General features: G+C 36.5%; 1 protein-coding gene across 1 annotated transcript in view; it reads left to right on the top strand.

The window, feature by feature from the left end:
- The window catches only part of XIRP2 (xin actin binding repeat containing 2), a 430838-nt gene that overhangs the window by 367094 nt on the left and 40862 nt on the right, over positions 1–22882 (top strand). Inside the window, exons 5-6 of the mRNA XM_043997297.1 lie at positions 1357–1514; positions 9101–9232. Coding sequence (XP_043853232.1) covers positions 1357–1514; positions 9101–9232 — 290 coding nt within the window. The remainder of the gene's footprint in view (positions 1–1356; positions 1515–9100; positions 9233–22882) is intronic.

Below are 22882 nucleotides of genomic sequence, written 5' to 3'. Positions count from 1 at the left end.
GCTTATGACTTTGTGCAGCTCTGCCTCACTTAAATGCAATTTACAGGAAAGTTAAGACATCACCCTTCTGATGTTATTGGTCCTCTTCCAGAATGAAGAGTTAACAAGTGTGAGTTTTTTCAGAGAAGCAAGTACCTTATCTTTCCTATTTGTGTTCCTAGAGCTTAACAAAAAGCTTGGCACATAAAAAGTGTTTAATACATCTATTTTCATGCATTCATTCACTATCTTTGTGGCAATAAAATTTAAGAGTCTCCAGTCAAATTTGAATTGGCCACAAAGACTCTGAGACTTCTGTTTCTATTCAACTTGGGAAAAGAGGAAGATAAAGACTAGAAGGTGGGGATAGCCCGCCCCAACAAACACACACACATATGAGAAGGTTCAAAGATTTCTTGGCCAAAATAAATAAATACATAAGCAAACAGTCTTTTTTTTTTTTTTAAATTCTGCAGTCCACATGGGAAGATAAGGACCAGACCTGTTATTGCAGAGGGGACTCATTGGTGAGAAAATTACCCCTATTAATGCAGATTGTCATCTTCTCTGAAATGCCTAGCATCATACAAATTCTCTTGCCAGCATTACACAAATTCTCTATTCACTATATCCTGGAGCCTCTTAGGACCATGTGGTAGAGGAAAAACTCTGTGTTGAATATTATACTACGAGAAATGAGGAGTGCGGTAAGGATTAATGGAAATGTTAAATGACAAACAAGTGACAAAGAAAGGTCAGTTTGGGAGCCACACAGGTTTGAGATTAGTGGATGAGAACTCTCCAGTCTTTTGTTCAACCTCATTTTGCCATCACGTGTATGAACTTTTCACCCTGGATCTGTGGAAGATGACAATGGAGAAATACTAGACTGTGAAATTAGTAAATGGTAAAATTGTTTTAAATAATGCTAATGTGTGCATTGTGGAGTGATTTCATTTATAAACAAAATGCTTCATCATCATTAATCAACTTACACACCATCCTAGTTTTATGTGTGTGTACCTCTAGCATGGATAATATTAAGGGAAAAGTTAGCCAAGACAATTTTCAAGATCATGCTGAAATTTAGCATCCTTTTACATATTGTCCTATCTGCAACTCCCTTCAAAATAATCCCATGAGAAAGAGATGCATTCTTTTTGATTGGTCAACTAGCATATGCTGAAGTAGCACTCTTATTGGTATGTAAAAGCTAGGAGGAGACAGCAAGGTGCTGGTGAAACATTGTAAATATCATTAAATACTGCACTCCGGTTTAGGAGACCAATTAGCTTACATTTCTTCTTTGTTTGGAAGGTGATGCTGTTTTATTTTCAAAACTTGTCACATTTCTGACTGCGTTGCATTTGTTTTTAGCTGCCGATGGTCCTAACAAGCCTGTGAGTGGGTTTGCAGAAGACAGTACTAACTGTGGGCTACTGGATTTCCAAGAAGCTGTATCACTAAAGGAACGGATGGCAATGTATCAAGCGGCTGTTTCCAGGGGTGACTGCAGCAGCAGCTTTTCTGCTAATGTAAGGACTCACTCCATTATTTAGCCTTACATAGAGGATGGTTTCCCTTCACACTTTTGCTTTGCATTTATAATACAGTAGTGGGATCATGGGAACATCAAAGCATATTTAAATCTGAGAGTTCTAAGATTTAAATCTTAGATTTCACCTAGGCCAACCTCTTCATTTTACATATGAGGAAAGTGAGATGAGGTAATTTGCCCAGGTCACATAACTAGATTTGTAAGTGGCAGATGTGAAATTTGAACCCAAATCCTCTGACTCAAATCTAATGCTCTTTTCCACTTTGCTTTTGTGGCCTCTAGAACTATAAAAACATGGCTTTGTGATAAATGCTCTAGTTAGGAAAGTGAAGGATTCATTTCCAATTTTAATAATTTGGGTTTGTATACTACCCCATGTGGTCTCACAGAGATTTCATTTAAATTCCCTGGAAGTACAATTTCTTTTGCTTTTTATGCATGAAATCCATTAGGAGTAGCTTAATCAACATAGAAATGAGAAAGATTAGCGATTTAGGTACTCTGCTAAACCAATTATGATCATGGGGAACTACGGGATTCAGGGCTACCACCAATATTTAGAACCAATGGCTAATAAAATTATATTCCAAAGGATGCTCTGGATCCCATCCATGCTGGATGCTCGTTCTAAGGGATTTGCCACAAGTGGCATTTTAATAAGAGCAGAATGACAGAATACTGGGGAAAGTAGGTATTGTTTTATAATTATGTTGTCAGAATTATCAAAATAATACATTCAGCATGCCAGAATATATTTAAGTATTAAATATATCCTTAATTTGGGTAGAGGGAAAAATAATGTATTTGCTCATCAAAAGGGGTATTTTTATGAACCCTTAGCATTCTTATAACTTATTTCTAAGACAGATATTGAATATATCAAACCTATTAATAATATTATAGCTCTGAATGAGACTTACTTTGCTATCTTTGCATTTCAAATGTGATATATTTTGTGAGTGGATGTTTTAAACATCAAATTATTAGAATACTTAAATTGTCCATTAAATAATTGGCCTTTGCTTTTTGTCAGACTGCTTAGACAGCACCCCCTGCTGGATGATGATGATGATGATGAAGAAGAAATTTTACTGAAGTTTATGGTCAAACGTTTGGGGAGAAAATAGTCAATTAGCAAGTAGCTGTTTGGTAACTACTGATTTTAGTAGAAATAATTTTGTACAGGGAGACCCCTGCCATCCTGACTACTAGGCAGGAAGTATCATATGGCAAACTAATACTAGGAAAATTGTGGATCACCTATTCCTATAGAAATCCAAATTTGATTTGGCTAGGGATGACTAGGTTCAGATTCAGAGGATCTAAATTCAAATCTTGCCTCAGATAGCTGCTAGCTTTATCACTGTGGACAAGTCATGTCACCTCTCTGAGACTCAGTTTCTTCATCTATTAAAATGAGTGGGTTTTACATTATAGCCTCTAAGACTCCTGCCAGATCTAAATTTATGATCCTATTATCCTATAACCCAAGCATGTTAATTAAATTCAACAAGTACTAGGTAACAAGAATACAAAACCAAAACTAAATAGGCCTTGTTCTAAGGTGGTCGTATCTCACTAGAGGAAACAACACATATACATATAGATAAATGCAGAATTCTTACAAAGTAATTGCTGGGTTGGTGGGAGGATGCTGACAAGTGGGAGCATCATGAAAGGCTTCTCATAAAAGTGAGCTTCTGCTCTGGTTTGATATATGCAGCTGTGTGAGATAAATTAACCCTTTTCGAATTCTTAGGACACTGCTAAATGCCTCAGACATGTTTTTCTCATGGTGTTTGAAAATATGTCATTTCTACAATGTCTATTTTAGTCTTACTCTCTTCATTTTGTGAAGGTTTCAAATGGAAGTAGTGAGAAAAAATAGTCTAACATCATACATTATCCAGGTTGGCTTGGACTAATGCAGATTCAGAGCATGCCATCTTTTGATCAACCATTTTATTGGTGTGATTGTGTCTATACCAAGGAAATGTGGCTTTTTGGTGATTTCCATAAAGCAATCGGCCCATTCCATGATGAGGAAAAGGGAGGAGCCACACAGTTTGCGAGTGAAGCTGTCTTTCTGTGGTATCCCTGTCCCATTTTTTAAAAGCATGATTTGATATTATTTTTTGGTTTAATATACCCCTGATATTCAGTTTCACCCTTGAATTCACCAACAATTTTTCCAGTCACATTAAGGCAACCAAGAGGTAGAGCATTTTGTGGATAGAAGGATGGGCTTGGAATTCAAAAGACCCAGGTTCAAATCCTGACTCTTATTCTTATTACCTGTGTTACCCCTAGGAAAGTCATCTATACGCTACAGCACTTACAGCACTCTGGTAACTCCTGGGATTTTTCTACTAGAATAGAGGGAATATGGTATAATGGAAAATGATATGGGATTTAGAGTTTTAAAAACTGGTTTCAGGTTTGGGCTCTGATACCTATGTGACATTTGACAAGTTACTTAAGTGTCTCTGGATCTCAGTTTCATCATTTGTAAAATTAGAGAGCTTGACTAGATTGCTTTTAAGGTTCCTTCCAAATCTCTATGATTTTGTAATAATCCTCTTTGGTGGAGAATTGACAGGAAAATGTGACAATAATACATGGAATCTTTGCCTCCCCCTTTCTGACCCTATAAACACAGATATACATGTAGCACAAATGACAGCTGGGGGAAAAGTTTTCTTAATAATAAAATATAAGTACTGATAAATACTGCCCCTCAGATTCCACAATTTGATTTGTACCAAGACAAACCCATAGACAAATTCTTTAGTAAATACAATAGAAGGATCTACCAACACCATAAACATTAATTTCTCTCTGAAAGGGTTTTTTCTACTGCTATGCATCAGGGACGCAGCAACCATTTCTGGAGAAAACACTTGAGTAAATGGTTCCATATAGACCCAGACTGTATTACGAATAGTAGAAATGACTATGCCACTCCATTTCAACAGAGCCCAAAGTCTGACATTCCCCAACATGCTGTCTCTTAATCCATTTTCCTTTAGACTGTTGTAGTGGTCCATCTCACTTGCTTTTTCTGGCTACATTTAAGTACAGATTTGTGTTAGACTTAACAGATCATTTGAGAACCACTGTCTAAAATGTTAGTGATCCCCTTCTCCAATTACTTTGCTTCTATTTATTCAATTGACATTTTTCTTTACTTTTAGACTTATTTGGTAATTGCTTAGTTCTATGTCTTGTTTATTCTTTTCTACCAGCTTTCATTTTCCCAATAAGTAAAGTCTGACTTATACGTTTTCAAAATCAAACTCTCACAGAAATTTTACAATTAACTTATAAGCATAAATCTAAATATAGTTAATCAGGAGTGTTGTCTCCTGATCATTAGCTTCTTTGAATAACACAATGCAGACAACAGATCAGTCTGTTCACAATGTTTACTTGCTTGTGAGGTGTGGTTGAAGAAATAAATGAAGTCCAACTTTTCATAAGTGTGTTAATAGTCTCTTAATTTTTAAGAGCTATAGTGGAAACACCCTAGCAAGAACCCCTTCAAGGATATGAAAAGTGAAATGAAATGCTTTTAGCAAAGTAACATTGCCATTTTCAAAATTATCCCTAAATAGGAAGAAGCAAATTGAAGCCACACACACACACACACACACACACACACAAACACACACACACACACACACAAACACACACATACACACACAAATGAGAATGGTATAGATTAATTGGTCTTAATCATGATAGAATAGGACATTAAATAAAACCTTGGTATACTCTTCATGTGGGCCAATCACTGTTATTCTGTCTTATAGCCTTCTACCAGAAACCAATCATATTAAAGATAGTATTATTAGTTACAAAACAGATTGGTTATTAAAATATAATTGAATCAGATCATAAACATCATTACTATGGAAAACAATAACTGAAATACTAAACAGCATGGTACGGGAAAAAGAGCACTGGCTAGCGGCTTGGGGACTTGGGGACTTGGGGACTATTATATGCTAAGACCTATAAGAATGACCTTCAACAAGTTGCTCAGCTTCCTGGGCCTTGTCTCCTTTCTGTGTAAAGTGAAGTGGTTGGACTAGACAACCTCTGAGACTTTTTCCAACTGTAGATTATCATCCTGTGAACCTTACTGATGTTGATAGGTTCATTTTGAAATGCAAAGTACAGCACTCTTATCAAATGCTGGTGATTTTACATATGTGTGTATTTGTTTAAATGTATAGATACACAGAGTAATAGAGAGCCAGACTCAAAGATAGGGGCACCTGAGTTCAAATCCTGCCTCTACTAAACATTAGCTGGTCATTAAATCTCCCAGAGCTCTCTAGGCAACTCTCTAAAATTATAATTGCAGAGGAGATGCCAACCTGCATTGGTTACAGAACCTGAAAATTCCCTTTATCACTAAATCAACAGTCTAGCTCCTATCCTTTTGTTTATGTTAAACATTTTTTTTAATTATTAAGTATTTATTTTTTTCTCCCTCTCTCTGTTCTTTCTCCCAATGAAAGAGAGAAGAGGGCTGTGGATATCTTATCACAAAAAAGCACAGTCAAGCAAAATAAATCCCCATATTAATCACTTCTAAGAATGTGTCTCATTCTGCAAATTAGTCCATCACCTTTCTGTCAAGAGGTGGGGAATTAGTCATTGGTGCTCTGAAATCATGGTTGATCATTGCATGGATTTAGAATCTTTCAAAGTTATTCAGAAATATATCTTTTCTGTGTTGGAGTTGGGGTAAGTACCCTAATTTCCCAAGCAGAATGCTACTGGAAGGAATTATGAGTAGTTGCTTTTCAATTCCATTTTGTTGTTGAAAAAATAACCGTTTATCGCACATCTGATTCCCTGACAATTTTTGAGAGAATGCCCAGTCACTTGTTGGACTCATCTGGCCAATTTGAACATTACTTGTTGTATAGTTATAACCATTTGTAATTATTCAAAATAGTAGGGTTTTTTTTATAATATTCATGTTGATTTGTTCAATGTAATATATCCATGCTATGGGTATGTAATGCACCCAGGTTGGTCATTTCTGCAAATAAGAAGTGGGATGAAGGGTAGAGAAAGATAGTTTGTTGGCATAAAGACCCAAAAGGCCTTTATTTTCTTCTCTCCTTCTTGGTCATATACCAATGTATAAAAAGGGATGTGGAACTTTTTCATTATTTTATAGTGCATAATAAGTACTACCAGGTGGCAATTTATTTAAACAAAAGCTTACAAAGTAGATAGAATGTTGGGTTAGGACTGGCACCTCTGTTGAAACAAACAATGACTTTGCTTAGATCAAAATAGGTAACTATTATATGCTAATTATCTGAGAAATGCCTTTTTCAGGCGAGCTTACTTTTTTTTTTTTGTGAGGCAATTGGGGTTAAGTGACTTGCCCAGGGTCACACAGCTAGTAAGTGTCAAGGGTCTGAGGCAGGATTTGAACTCAGATCCTCCTGAATCCAGGGCTGGTGCTCTATCCTAGTCGAACCTAGGTGAGCTTACTTTTAAGGATAAGATATCTACAAAATATTAATTGATTGGCCAAAGGCCTCACTTTTACAAAGGTCTTGAATTTTAAAGTCAAGGAACTAGATCAGACTGAATGCTTCTTCTAACAAGAGAAAGTGATTGCGCATGGGTGCCAGGAGAGGGAGGGAGGGAGGAAAGGTTTTAGTATTCTCCTAACACACATTTACAGACCTATATACCAGTTTATTTTAATAGTTAATTATACATAATCAGGAAAAAAGAGGTTACTTAGCAAAAAAGAAAGCAAATCATAGGGCAAAGGAAAAGCTGAGCATCTTGGGAGGAAGGGGTAGTATGTCTGTCCTTGGTAACAGTGTTCAGTACTTGATAGGCAGCATGATACAGTGGATAGGGCACTGGACTTGGAAATAAGAAGTCTTGTCTTCAACACCTGCCTGAGATACTTATCAGTGGTGTGACCCAGAGCAACTCACTTAACCTCTCAAGTACCTCAGTTTCTTCATCTGTAATTGCAAATAATGACCTCTAAAGGTCTTCTCAGCTCTAAATCTGTAGTTCTCTATAGGTCTTTACAAGGATTAATGAAACTGAAATGGATTTGGGCAACTTCCTTAGTGGGCCATCTGTTGAATGAGGAATAGGACTATACCAAATGTTTACATTGAAGACTCCTCAAGTTATTCTCTCTCCCCAGGGGCTGTGAATGCAAGTGAACCTAATGATTTACATATATTATATGTGTTCTTACAACTTTTCCAGTGTTCATTTCCCTACTTCACAGAGTACCAGAATGTGTTTGCCATACACTGATTTTCATTTACACTGGAAAACTTTCAGATGTGGGTATACATGTATGAACTGGTTGTTTATCCTCTGTGGATGTTTCCACACTGTCCTGGTACTCTTGGCTCATATATCAAGTTCCTTGATCATTATCAAGACCTCATTGGCCTCCAGGAAATATGATACGGACTACTTAAAACATATCCACCTGAAAGTCATAATGCATTCTAGGACTAAGAACACATTGTACCCCAGAGTGTGCCAAATGAAAAGCCCATAAATCAAAACAGCCAGCTCGATTTTTGTATTCTCTTAGTCATAAGACTGTTCATACAGAATAGGGTATCCTTAGTGTAGCAGTATTTCTATAGTGTTCTTGAAAGTGTCACCAATAGAGGTAGCCATCTTACCACTATAATTCTGTCACAAGCTACTTCACTGGAAGTACATGAAAAATCAAGACAAAAGGAGATGACCATGGACCTGGGTATGCCAGCCATGTGGCATAGTAGTCCCTGTGCCTTCTCATTCTTTTCCAAAGTAGGGGAGACTCTGAAATTTCAAAGGATCTTAATATTATAAGTCTTCAATCTTTTAAATGAATCAGGTAATAATCTCATAGGGAGTCAGCAAGGTTTTGATAACTAATCTTGATGATGTACTATCTCTATAGATATTTGGGACTTTGATGAAAACCTCATTGAGGGTTAGTTTTATAATTAAATCTATTACTTTAATGCCTACTAGTTTGTGTACAGTGGTGGAATGTTTTCTAACAGGGTCTAATATTCATTCAGGCATTGAAATGTATATTATGGGAAGTCAAATAAATATTCTGAGCATTCCTTTAACTATCAAATATCTGGAAAATGAGAAAAATATAGCAAGGAGGCTTACTTCAATCAGTGGCCTAGATAAAAGCCTATGAACTAATGGAAAATTTTAACACTGTTTTAATAAATAACCCATCAATACTTGGTATCACCTAATAGAAAAGAGAAGCATCTATGGTTTGGTGGCTAGATGGCCAGTAATGAAGATCTGGTTTCAAGTTTTACCTCTGACACTAGTGCTGTGATCATAGGGATGTTATTTAATCTTTCAAAACCCCCAGCCATTCTTTGACTCTAAGTTACAGATGAATTATCGATCTGTTTCCTACACTAATGGAATCATGAGTCCAGCCTGATTCTACCATCTTCTGAAAAAAAGTATGAGAAATATTTCTAAAACCAAGATTTTCAGGGTTGTTTTTTTCCTGTATCACCTTAGATGATGGAGGAGTCTGAGACTCGAACAGTTCCTGGTGGCTTAGCCAGGGTGAAGAAACAATTTGAGAGAGATGAAATTGCCTCTTCACATAATACTTTCTCTCAGTACCAGCACCAGCAAAGATTTGATCAGGTAATGCTACTCTGGATGATGAAACTGACTAGGTAACACTGGGGTGAAATGCTCTTTTTCACATTCTTCATAAAATCCTTAGGGATTAAAGAATTAACTTTGCTGAAGGTTATTCTCCCTTCCATTCTTCACTCATTAACATTAGTTGCTCAGCAGAAAAACTTGTAATTTACTTTTTAGAATTATGCTAGAAGATCAATTTATTTTTTAATTGAAATTTTGTACTGCATTTCTATAGGATTAAACTTACTGGATACAACATTAATCACCCTATACATTCATTAGCCAATCATAGGTTTAGGGGTGAAAACAACCTTAGAGGACATCCATTTCATTCAGTTTATCAATATGGTGCAGAACACTGTGCTAGCACCAAGAATGATATGATTAACAAAGATATGATCCCTGTCCTCACGAAGTATATATTCTCAAAAGTAGAATAGCACTTTCAGGGGCTAGTCGACAGGCACCAAAGAACAATTGAAGGGGAGAAAAGTCCCACTTGAGGCTCAGTTTCTTGGTCATAATTCACCTTGGTATGATCTGGTGCCAATATCGGGTTCATAAAACTTGAAAGGATGCTAAACCATTTACTTTGAGGACCTCGATATTTTCCTAGTGTTAAATTTCACCATTTTCTGTTAACAGATTAAAAAGTATGGTAAAGAGTCACTAAAACCACCAAATGCAATTTCTAAGTGTTTTTTATAGCATGTGGTTTTGCATTTCATTACTTCATTATTGCACATCATGAAAAAAAATTGGTGCAGGAGATAATGATTTGCAAATTACGTGAGAGTTTGTGCAATAATGTTCATCACATACATGGCACTATGAAAAATAGTAATTGCATGGTGAACAGCTACACTTAGTCTAATCTCTCTATCTGGAAGATGATTCACAGAGATGAGCTGCAAATTTTGTGGTAGGGGATAAAAGGGACAGTTGAAAGTTGCACATGGTCACCATTAAATTAGAGGGCATCCTTTTATAAGTCCCTTACCCTATTTCTTTCAGTTACAATGGAATCCATAATATTGATGAGCAAAAGGTAATGGCATTAGCTTTACACGGGTCTATAACAGCTGCTAAATTGCATGAGGATTCAAGAATCATAGGATCATAAATTTAGAGCTAGAAAGAATCTTGTCAGAAAAAGTGACTCAACGCAAGATGAATCAGTTTAAAAATGCAGTATTCTGTTAGTCAACATTTTTTTAGATGCCCACTATAGGCAAAGCTCTGTGGAGTGGTTGGTACAAAAGAAACAGAAGAGACAGTCTTTGTCCTTGACAATTGGGTAGTTATTTATTTATTTATTTTCTGCCCTGCAAAGTCTTAGTGAATGTCACAGTAGAAGTAGGTATATTCAAACCATAGGCCAAAAGTAGAAAGGGCAGTAAAATTAGAACTCAGCTCATAAAAGAAAAGAAAAAGAAGCAAGCAAAACTTCCCACTTTTCTTGTATTGTTTGGCCTTTTAAAAATTGCTTTTGCTTTGTTCATTTTTTGGTGGTGATAGAGTAAGGTAAGGTGTGTTTCCTCTTAGTGGAGGATATTAGCTAATTCTGTTTCTATTTAAGTTTTCTCAGCTCTGTTTGCAGACTCACTGTTTCTGTTGTTGAAAGTATTTAAGGAAAATTTCTCTGCCAGATCTGCTTCTTTCTGATTGGACATTCAATATTTGAAATTCCCTTAATATCTAATTAATGTATGATACCAGATATGGGAAACATTCAGTTTGTTGACATAGAGTAATTAATATTAATTGGAAAGTCAGGATTAATTAGAGTTAAAAGCAAGAACATTTGTTTTGGATTTCTGACAATATTTAATGTCACAATTAGTAATAATTTCATAAGTTATAATAATTAAATCCAATCTGCCTCTTTCCTTTCTAATGCACTGAAGTCAGATGTTTTCAGGGTAATTAGCTAACTATTTTGTAAACACATGACTAGGAGATCATCTATGGGTCTAAACAAGTTTAGAGAATTAATCTACCTCCAAGCTTAGATATGTTTTCAGCTTGCACATGGGTTAAACACTTTTCAAATCCCTGAAAAGGAGTTTTACTATGCAAAACTGAATGGCAAAGGAAAATTGTAATGTGCTTGACTTTTCTACCTTTGGAAGATATCCCTCACATTGTAAGCATTTGTAATTCCCAATAATAGCATTTTTATAAGTATTCCTGAGCTGTTTGTAACATCAACTATACATACAACCAACTTATTAAACACACACATATATATATATGTGTTTTAGAAGTTGGCTTTTTTTTTTTTTGTAAATCCATTCAATTCAACTCAACACGCACTGTGCTGGAGATATGGAGAAAACACCAAAGAGACCCAGATCTCATGGTGCTCAGATTCTACCAGAGAGATAAAGCATGCATTAATAGGCCTAGGTAAATCTAGTTAACCCTCTCATTTTATAGAATCTCTGGACATGCAAGAGATGTTCAATGATCTGTTCAAGATCACACAGATATGGATTGGGAGAGAGAAATGAACATAGGACTTCTGACTTTAGATCCAAGGTTCATTCCACCAATGCTCCTTTCATGTAAGCAAACATAACGTAATACGAATTTCTTTCAGAGAGAGAGAGAGAGAGAGAGCACATAAGAGCTAACAAGTAGCAAATCAAGAAGCACTTCCTGTAGGACGTGGCAACAGAACTAAGCTTTGAAGGAAGCAACTTCACAGGTCTAAACAGTTTGATCCATTGGCTTCAAATCAAAACCTCTACTTTGTATGAGAAATCTCAAGCAAGGACTAATAAAAACTCCTTGAGGGGTAGCTAGGTGATTCAGTGGATAGAGGAGCTGAGTTCAAATCCAATCTCAGACACTTGACGCTCACTAGCTGTGTGACCCTGCACAAGCCACTTAACCCCAAATGCCTCACAAATAAAAAACAAAACAACACTGTAAGCCTCCTTCCTGACCTTGTCTAGAACTTCAAGACCTAAGTCCTTGATGTCCATTAGCATAAGTAGGCTCCAAAAGACTGGAATGATGAATGCATCTGAAAGGCTCACTCAGAGAATTTTCTTGAAGCCCTCTGATCAACCAGGCTCAAGTTGAGGGAAAAGAAAAGGTTCTGTCAGAAGCAGACACTCTCTTATCTGTAGAGGGAATGGTTCTTTGCTCCACTCTAAAAATTGTACCAGAGCAGGTCTGAGATACACTCTGAAGTATGATTTTAGAATAAATGTGTTACTGGGACAAATCTGTCACCACTTCATCCTCTGTTTAATTTTCACTGGTTCATGTGATGTTTTCCCCTGGCTGTTTGGCAACTTCCTTAGGTACATGGTGGATTCTCACACTCAGGATTTGACATTCAGCTTCTCAAGTGAATGCCTTTCTTACTGTCATTTCCCAAACCTTTATGCAAATAAGAAGGCAGGTTTTGCTTATACATTTTGACATCCTAGAAGCAACTCCCTCCCGCCTTTTTTTTTCCCCCAAAGAAGTGAAGCAGGAAAGAACAGATGGGAATCCAAAAAAATGTGGATATGTTCAGGCATTTGAGTGCAAAGCTCTGCTTAGGCAGTTGCTTTCATATGAAAATTCCTTCCCTGACTGCATGTCAAGGGTCTGACCTTTGCTCCCTGTTGCCATCTCTCATGTAGCCAGTGGGGAGCTGCCTGAAAATATGTGTTTTTGCACATACATCTGCTGTTGCAGAAATCCTAATGTAAACATTAGCACTTGGTAAGATTATATGGATTTGGTACAATCCCCAGAGGATTTTAGGTCGATAGAAAATTATTTTGACAGCTTGTGACAGATCTAATCTGGCATCTGTGTTTCAGACTCTTTAAAGGTGACCCATAAATATTTTTTGGCAAACTGAATATATTTGAAACCACCAAATGCCCCGCCCCCATGCCATGGCATATAAGCACTTTGAATTTAGCCTTTTTTTTTTCAATTTTGATGAGTCCCCTTTAACCCTAACTCTCCCCAGCTCCCTCCCACAATCCTTATCAAACTATAGATGGCCTTTAATCAACTACCATACATTACTCAGATCTTCCTCACCATAGAATTGGACCAACAAGTATGCAATATACAATGTGTATTATATATTAGATTTTCATTTTCATTTTAAAATAATTCTTCCTCAACAAAAGAGATCTCAAGGGGCAACTAGGCAGTGCAGTGGATAGAGCACCGACCCTGGAGTCAGGAATACCTGAGTTCAAATTCAGCCTCAGACACTTAACACTTAGTAACTGTGTGACTCTAGGCAAGTCACTTAACCCCAATTGCCTCACTAAAAATAAATAAATTAAAATTAAAATTAAAATTAAAAAAAAGATATCTCAGGTACAACATGCAATTATTCTCATATGACATTTTGGCAAAGAAAATGATACATAAAAAGGAAAAACAATACCAACTACACATTATGTCATGCCTCTGCCTTAAGTCTACCCCTCTTCACCAAATTATATGATGGCTGGCAATAGTACTATGCTATTTTAGGAGACCTCTTGTAAAGAAAGTTAAGTTAAAGGTGTTCATATATGCCAAAGAAACCTCATTCTTGCTGTTCTGGAATATTTAATCATTTTAGTTAAGTTTTCAAAGATACATTTGAAGGTCACCTTTCAGGGTAAGTTTTCTACAGTCCAGCTCTCAGAAATGTCAGAAGGTAAGCAAGGACCTCCTGGAATGCATGAGTGAAAGAATATGTATGAGAGGCAATTTGAAGGTATATTTGGGAGCTTTAGAGTGTTATTATGAATAAACGGAGTGTGTTTGGAGAGAGGAGCAAATAGATCATATGGCATTTGGATTTGTGAACTGATTTAACTCAGAATTTTTTTGGTCTAGCTGCACTATGCAAGAAAATAGTAAAATTAATATATGAATCATGCCAAACATAAGAGAAAAGGTGAGTATCATTTAAATAAGGGAAGGATAGTTTGTGCCCTTGATTTTTTTTTCTTTCAGTTCCAAGGAATTGTAATTTCTCGGCATGACTTCTTTGGTACACTGACGGTATTGGTAGGGGGAAAGGAGAGCCCATTGGTTCCTGAAATTGGTACAATGGAGATAGATATTCTTCTTTTGCAGCTTCTAAGGAAAAACTCTGAAAGCTTTTCAACAATATGTTGTTATTAACATCCAAGGGTACTTTCTAAATACTTACTATGCACAGGGCACTACACTAATAACTAAGCGATATAAAAATAAAAGGGAAACCAGTTATTAAGCTAGAATAATTGACATTCTACTGAGTGGAAGTATTTTTGGAAGTATCTTTAGATATAAATAAAATGTAATCTCATAATGCCCATACTTGGGAGAATATTAATCACTTTTTTTTTTTTGGTGAGGCAATTGGGGTTGAGTGACTTGCCCAGGGTCACACAGATAGTAAGTGTTAAGTGTCTGAGGCTGGATTTGAACTCAGGTCTTCCTGGATCCAGGGCCAGTGCTCTATCCACTGTGCCACCTAGCTGCCCCTCACTTTTTTTTAAAGGAGCAGAGAGGGAATAAGACAAAGAAGGAAGGAGGAGGAGGCTAAAATAATCTAAATAATTAGGCATGTCTGCCATTCCAATACCTATGACCAGAATAATAGAAAATGTGAATTTGCACCACTCCTAACCTTGAAGGAGGGGAATAAGAATGCACGTGACATGGGAGGCATCATCAGCTTCTCCAGCCTTACCTGGCCCATACAGCCAATCTCTCTCACATAGCTTTAGGTCCGGTTTGCAGATTTCCATTAGCTACAAAGTTCAAGAGGTTGTTCACCTTGGAAGCTGCTTAGGAAGAGAGGACAATTTTGACTCTATGGGATTTTTTCCTGAAACTAACTGCCAGTATAAGATGAGACCCCACTTTGCCTTCAGAAATGTGGAAACTCCTTTTTTGCTGGAAATCTGTTTATCCTCATTTGTCAAAGGGCAAATGCTCTGAACTGATTTTTTTTTAAAAGGCCCAAGCACTGAGGCTTAATGTAATTTCATTTATTACACATGATGCAGAAGTTGGACACTTGTCCAGTTACTGGGACAAATAAAAACAAGTATGGCACAAATTCTGCCTTCAAGGAGTTCACACTCTCCTAATCAAAGATGGCAGTTAGAGACACTTAATTCTTCTTAACAATGAGCACGTTTTCAACATTTAACAATAGTTACTAGAACAATAGTTCTAGTAATGTTCTACTACTTCTCTTTCCCAAACCATGAGAGCCAATGACCTTTTTTCTTCAGATTGTCAAGGAGTGACTCTTAGGTATGTTTAAGTAAAAAGTGCATGGTAAGATTTACTTTTCATTAATTCAGATTGGAATCGTAAAGACCTAGAGACTTAAAGGTGATGGCCTCTACCAATTATATTTCATACTGTGAAATCAATAAAAAGCATTTAGTAGGGGGAAGCTAGGTGGCACAGTGGATAAAGCAGCAGCCCTGGATTCAGGAGAACCTGAGCTCAAATCCGACCTCAGACATTTGACACTTACTAGCTGTGTGACCCTGGGCAAGTCATTTAACCCTCATTGACCCCCCCCCCAAAAAAAAGCATTTAGTGGACTAGAAATCTCCATTAACCACAAAGTCCCATTCCTGAATGATGCTAATGATAGAATTTGTTATTTTGTGGCAGTTTGGGCTTCCTTCTCAGCTTAGTTAAATTTGACAGACATGAATGCAATATCTCCTCCCTGCAAGGTCCTGGGTTAGGCAGTAGGGATAGGAAGACAGATAAGGCACAGGTTCTACCCTCAGGAAAATTTTAGCCTAGTGTGATGGTGAGAAATAGGTATATGCGTAACTGATACGATACAGTGCTAAAGGAAAATTTAATAAGTAAGAGGAGGAAAAGAAGGTAGCATCTGAGTTGAGGCTTGAGTGGAGTGAACAACTTTAGCAGATAAAGAGAAAGTGGGGAGATTCCACTTCAGATATGGAGTACAGGCTATAAAGAGGTATCTAGCTGGGAGCCATCATGACCCATGGATGACCATGAATTTGGAGTCATTAGATATGGGTTGAAATTCCAGATTTGGCCTTTATCTGTTTGAACTCAGATAAAACTTGAGTTCATAGAGATCTTAACCAATGAAATCTTTTAAAATGTTATTTATTTTTATTATTTTTTTTACATTTTAAGTTCCAAATTATCTCCCTCCATCCTTCCCATCCCTCCCCCACTCACTGAGAAGGCAAGCAATATAAGATCAATTATACAAGTAAAGCCACGCAAAACATATTTCCAGGGGCAGCTAGGTGGTGCAGTGGATAGAACACTGGCCCTGGAGTCAGGAGGACCTGAGTTCAAATCCTGCCTCAGACACTTGACACTTACTAGCTGTGTGACCCTGGGCAAGTCACTTAACCCCAATTGCCTCACCAAAAAAACAAAACAAAACAAAACATATTTCCATATTAAGCAAATGTAAAATCTTGTCTATAGATCTTTGTTTCCTTTTCTGTGCAATGAGAAGGCTTCTAAAGTCCTAACTCTAAATCCATGATTGTAAGGGAATAGAATGAGATCAAGTAATTAAAGTATGTGAAGGAAAATGTTATGAAATAAGACCCCAAATGTAGTTTGAGCTACATTGTGGAGATCCTTGAATATCAGAGTCAGAAATTCACACTATATATAGTAGGCAGTGGAGATCAATGGAAAGTTTTTTAGTAGAGTAGTAAAATGTCAAGACTTTAGTTCTTTAAAAAATGACATAACTGTTGGTAGAGGTTACTGAGGCAGATATTTTCTCCAATGTTGGTTTCTCAATAAAAAAAAAATGTACATTTTAAGATTTACAAAGTGCCTTCCAAGAGTAACTCAACAGGAATCATGGTATGGTCTTTGCAGGTTTATTTCAAGGACATTTATTCTGTTTGTGTTTTCTTTTCACAAGTGGTTCAAAGTTTTATGGCCCTGCCACCCTACAGCTGAACTTCACACCCATGAATGGAGACTTTCTTTCTACAGAACTAGAATATATTGAATATTTTTCAATAGTTAGTCAGAAATTTACCTCCATCTAGAATCTTTAACTGGTTTGGGAGAAAAAGGCAATGGACAAAAATCCACAGAAGTAATCGGACTTGGAGTACCAGTGAACCCTTGGCTTATTTTCTGCTACTGTAATTAATGCTATTTTCAAGATGATCTCTTGATCATTTCAGTTCTCTTTATACCTGGAAAGTCATATTCTGTAAGGTTAGAAGTCAAAATAATCTTCCATCTCTCTCTTTTTCTCCTGTACTAAGAAAAGAAAAAAGATTTTGCTTTATATAGGAATGATACCCTGGCTTCTGGATACCCGATAGATACCATATTCCTATATTTCTTTTTCAAACATGGAGAGATCCAGCATCTAAGGAATAAATAGAACTGGAAGCATATCCCCAAACACATATTTTTAAAATGCACATATCCCAGCTAATAGGCAACACTGAGCAATTATCTGCAGTAGGGAAGAGGAGTAACCAACTCAAGAATTAATGGCTCCTCTCCTATTGTGAAGGCATAACATTTATTTTAAGTTCAGGAGCCTACATTGATTAGGGCCATTGTGACCATAAGTAAATTAGAATGTATTTCACTTTCCATGTTTCTTTTCTTATCGTGAAATTGGTTTCAGGGAGTATTTCCCATATTGGTAATTCTAAGCTTAAGATTGTTTAAACTAACAAGTGATGGGTCTTCACAATCTAACTAGAAATAGTACCCTTTCCTAGATATAGTTTGCTCACCTATGCAGTGAGCATGGGTCAGCTGTTCATTTTTTTATAATATGTGTGTATAATCATAAGAATTATAAGAATATATTCACACATATATAATATCTAAAATTATGTGTATATAGTTATATGTAATCAGCAAAGTAGTAAATTATGCTTACATTTACATTCTCCTTTTTCCAATCTAATGATGTTTTAGCCATTCTAACACCAGTATCTTCAACCAGCTCTCCATGGAGATCTATATCTTCATAGTTTACATCTCTAATCCTAACATTTCTTCTTATCTCCAGATTCACATTTCCAACTGCCAATTTGACATCACAACTTGAATGTAACATTAACATCTTAAGTACAACTTGTCATGCCAAGGTCCCTTGTCATTTGACTCAAACATACTAAAGTGTATTGAATTTTTATTCACACAGTGTCAGAACTTTAGTGGCCATTAGTCCCACCCACACCTGAAAAATATCCCGTAAAATATAGTTACCAAGTAGTCACACAGGCTCAGTTTGAAATCCTTCAGAGATGGTGAACCCATCACCTTCTGAGGGAACATTTTTCTCTTTTACAGTGCTAATTGTTAAGAAATTTTTTAGGACATCAAGCCTAATTTTGCCTCTTTTCAACTTCCACCTTTGCTCCTGGTTCTGTCCACTGAGGCCAAAGAGAACAAGTTGAACGCTACCACACCACAGTCCTTCAAATACTCGAACATGGAAATCATTCACACTGAGATTTCTTTTCTCCATGTTAACTACCACAGGGAGCACTTACTTTTTCCTCTCTCTGTGGCTTATTTTCCCTCAGTCTGTCTTCATGATGGCAGATTGAGGTTTACCAGAGGAAGACTGGGTGCTGAAATTCAGAGTTCTTAGGATACTAGGGGTACCTGTTGACTTCTACTGGTATTCTAGCTATGAGCCCCTACTGCTGTGCTTTCCATACGTAAATCGGCAACTATTAATCAACCTTAATCAATATATTTACTAACAAATAGATATTTACATAACATTTTACACAAAAACTTTTATCAGAGTCTTCTCATCAATGTGAATAATCTCCATTTGGAAAGTGGGCACACATTTAAAGTCTTAAGACAGTAAGATTCACATAATGGGAGACAACTTAAAAGTCTGGAAGTATAGACTGATAAACTCTACCTGTCTCAACAACTGTCCTCAAAAAAATTACTTAGTGAAAATAGCTTCTGTGTTGCACAAATGCTTCTACTCCTAAATTGAATTGATCCATACTGCTGAACTGTCACCTCCCTGGGAATGGCATTTCAGTTAGATTATTTGATCAACTGGGCTGCTTTTCTGATGCTCTACTTCTAATTTGTTCCTTTGTTCATCTGTGCTTGCTCCTTAAGGGCTTCTGTATTATCTGTCACTTAGAGCTTCAGGCTCAGCAGATGCTTTCAGCTGAAGTCATGTTATTCTCTTTTCGAAAAAAGGCAATGATTGGGGTTGAGGGATGTAGAGAACCAAGATGATGTAGTAGCAGGGAAATAGAACTGAGTTTCCTAAAACAATTTCTCCAAAAAGATATAGAAAATGCACTAGACAAAATCCTTATTGGAAAACCCAAGAAAAATCAAAATGAGCTCAAATTCCACAACAGGTTAGCATAGGATAATGGAGAGGTCTTCAGACACTAGGCACAGGAGCTATGTACCAGGTAAAAAAGAGATCCCAGACCCATACCAGGGAACTTCAGCCTCATGAAGGATACAGGAACAGGTGCCAATTGGCAGCTTTGTTATTTGCTATCTGCTACAGGGTCAGATCCAGGATGAACCAAAAAGGGTACGTGTACCAAGAGGGGGCATTCCAAGGTAAGGTGCTTTTTCAGGCCCTGGGCAATATATGAGAGAGGAATAAATTCAGAAGCAAGCAACAACAGTGTGGATCAAACCTAAGAAACAGAGTGAGATTTCATTTCCAACCACCAGCCCAGTATGATGCTAGGAGAGGAATAACCAGGGCAGAAATATCAAATCAAAGGGAAAACTACAGTTCTGTCACTTTGAACCTACAGAACATTCCAATAAACTGATGTTGGCTGAGACCAGTAGCAGTCTCCTGAAGCTTCCAGCCAAAAGCAAGCCTATAGCAGGGTGAGAATTTAGAAACTCCACTCAACACAATGACTAATCATGATACCAGAGAGTATTATGATGAAACATTCTACCTACTTCCAGGTAGAGAAGTGATGAATACAAAGCGCAAATCAAGATATTATATTTGGAAATATCCAATGAAGAAACTTAGTTTATATATGTTTGTAATGCTTTTTTTTCTTTTTTGTTTTCTCAGTTGAAGTGGGAGAAGGAGGTAAGAGGGAGAGAAGGCAGATCTTCATTTGAAAAAAAAATTTTGAACAAAAAATGCCCTTTATCTTAACATTGGCAAGCATCTTGTTAGTTCTGCTCCTTTGGCGAAATTTTTATTCTCCATCTGTGAGCAGTGACAGGTAACATTGCAAAGAAGTATATTCTCTCTTCTCCTTGTTGTCACCTTTCTCCTCTTCCCACTGTCCTTCTCCCTCCTCCATTTCTTATTCCTCATATCCTTTCTTCCTCTTCCCAGCAACAGATGGCAATAGAGAGAAAAGTATATCTTCATTCCTACTTCTTAGCAGCAGGTGGAAGTAGGGAGAATTTCAAGTTCTGTCTGATGAATCAAGTCTGCCTGACAAAAAGTGACTCTATAAAGATTTATGTCCTTTGATCTAGCTCTGAAGCCTGTTCTTTTATCGAATTGTTTATTTTTTTCTTTTTTTGATTTTGATTATTTTTTATATTCACTTTTATTTTTAGGTTTACATTATCTCTTTCCCACTTTTTTCTTCTCTCCACCCCCACCCCTCCCACCCAAAGAAGATATCAAGAAAAATAACACTGTTACAAGTTTGGATAGATGAACAAAACAAATTCCGGCACTGGCTATGTCATAATATACATAGATGCATATACACATATATGTATATGTGTATATATATACACATATATATACACATACATGTTTATATAATTTATATAACTAATATACTATATTCTTTAATCTGTACTCTGAATCCTTCACTTTTCTATCTGGACATAGGTAGCATATTTCTTTATGATTTGTTGAATTGTGGTTGGTCACTGTGTTGATCTGAGTTTCAAAATATTTCCAAGTTGTTTGTCTTTACAATATTGTTGGTACTATATACATGTTTTTCTGGTTCTTCTCCTTTCACTTTGTATCAGTTCATGCAACTATGTCCAGGTTTCTCTGAAACCTCCTTCATCATTTCTTTCTTTTTTTTTTTTTTTGGTGAGGCAATTGGGGTTAAGTGACTTGCCCAGGGTCACACAGCTAGTGAGTGTTAAGTGTCTGAGTCCGGATTTGAACTCAGGTCCTCCTGAATCCAGGGCCGATGCTCTATCCACTGCACCACCTAGCTGCCCCCATCATTTCTTAAAGCACAATAGTTAACATATTACATTTATATGCCATAATTTGATTACCCATTCCTCAGTTGATTGGCATTCCTTTCTTTTCTTTTTTTTTAAATTTAATTTATTTAATTTTATTTAATTTTTTTTGCAAGGCAATGAGGGTTAAGTGCCTAACCCAGGGTCACACAGCTAGTGAGTATCAAGTGTCTGTGACTGGATTTGAACTCAGAGCCTCACCTAGCTGCCCTTCCCCCCATTCCTTCATTTTCAATTCTTTGCCACCAGGAAAAGGAGCTTCTATGAATATTTTTGCATATGTCCATTGCCTCTTTAAACTCTTTGTGGTATAGACCTAGTAGCAGTATTGCTGTGTCAAAGGGTATACACAATTTAATAGCTTTGGGGGAAAAGTGCCAAATTGCTTTTCAGAATGGCTGAATCAGTTCACAGCAATAATATGCTGTTTTTCCCATAGCCCCTATACCATTTGTCATTTTCTTTTCTTGTCATTGTTGCAAATCTGATGAATATGAGGTGGTATCTCAGGGTTGTTTTAATCTTCATTGATCCAATTATTAGTGATTAAGAGCTGTTCTAATGACAGTTTATAAAATAGGGAATTGCTCTTGTCCACATTAATTTGAACTAATTTACTATATATCTTAGATATGAGATTTTATTAAAGAAAATTGCTGCAAAGATTTTCCCCAATTTCACACTTCTCTTTTAATTTTAGCTGAATTAATTTGGCTTGCACATAAACTAAAGAATTATATAACCAAAACTGTCCATTTTCCCTCTTGTGAACTTCTTTAATTCTTGTCTGGTCATGAACTCTTTCCCTATTCTTAGATCTGACAGGGAATTTCTTCTATACATCTTCATTTATGATATCACCCTTTCTCTAAATCATGTACCCATTTATAATTTGTCTTGGGATATAGAATAAGATGTTAATCTATATGTAGTTTCTGACAGACTTCTTTATGATTTTCCTAACAGTTTTTGTTGAATTGTGAGTTCTTACCCCACTACCTGGGATCTTTGGAAAAAACATAAATTAGGCTACTGTCCTTACTTGCTTTTATCTATTTTTACATAATCCATTCCACTTTTTACCCTCTTTATTTCTTACCCAGTACCAATTTTTTTGATGATTATGGTTTTGTAGTAGAGCTTTGAGATATGATAAGGCTAAGACCCCTTTATTTCACATTTTTTATTAATTCCCCCTTAATATTCTTGACTTTTCTTTCTCCAGGTTAATAGTGATTATCTTTTTCTAGCTCTACAAAGTAATACTTTGGTAGTTTGACTGGTATGTCACTGAATAAGTAAACTAATTTAGGTAGCATTGTCATTTTTATTATATTACCTCAGTTTACTCATGAGGAATTAATTCTTCTTTAATTATTTAGATCTTTCTTTATATCAAAAGTATTTTTCAATTCCCTCCATATAATTCCT

The sequence above is a fragment of the Dromiciops gliroides genome, chromosome 3 (assembly GCF_019393635.1).
Source record: "Dromiciops gliroides isolate mDroGli1 chromosome 3, mDroGli1.pri, whole genome shotgun sequence".
NCBI classification, from domain to species: domain Eukaryota; kingdom Metazoa; phylum Chordata; class Mammalia; order Microbiotheria; family Microbiotheriidae; genus Dromiciops; species Dromiciops gliroides.
The sequence above is the reverse complement of the archived record's forward strand: the minus strand, read 5'-3'. Positions and strand labels throughout refer to the sequence as shown.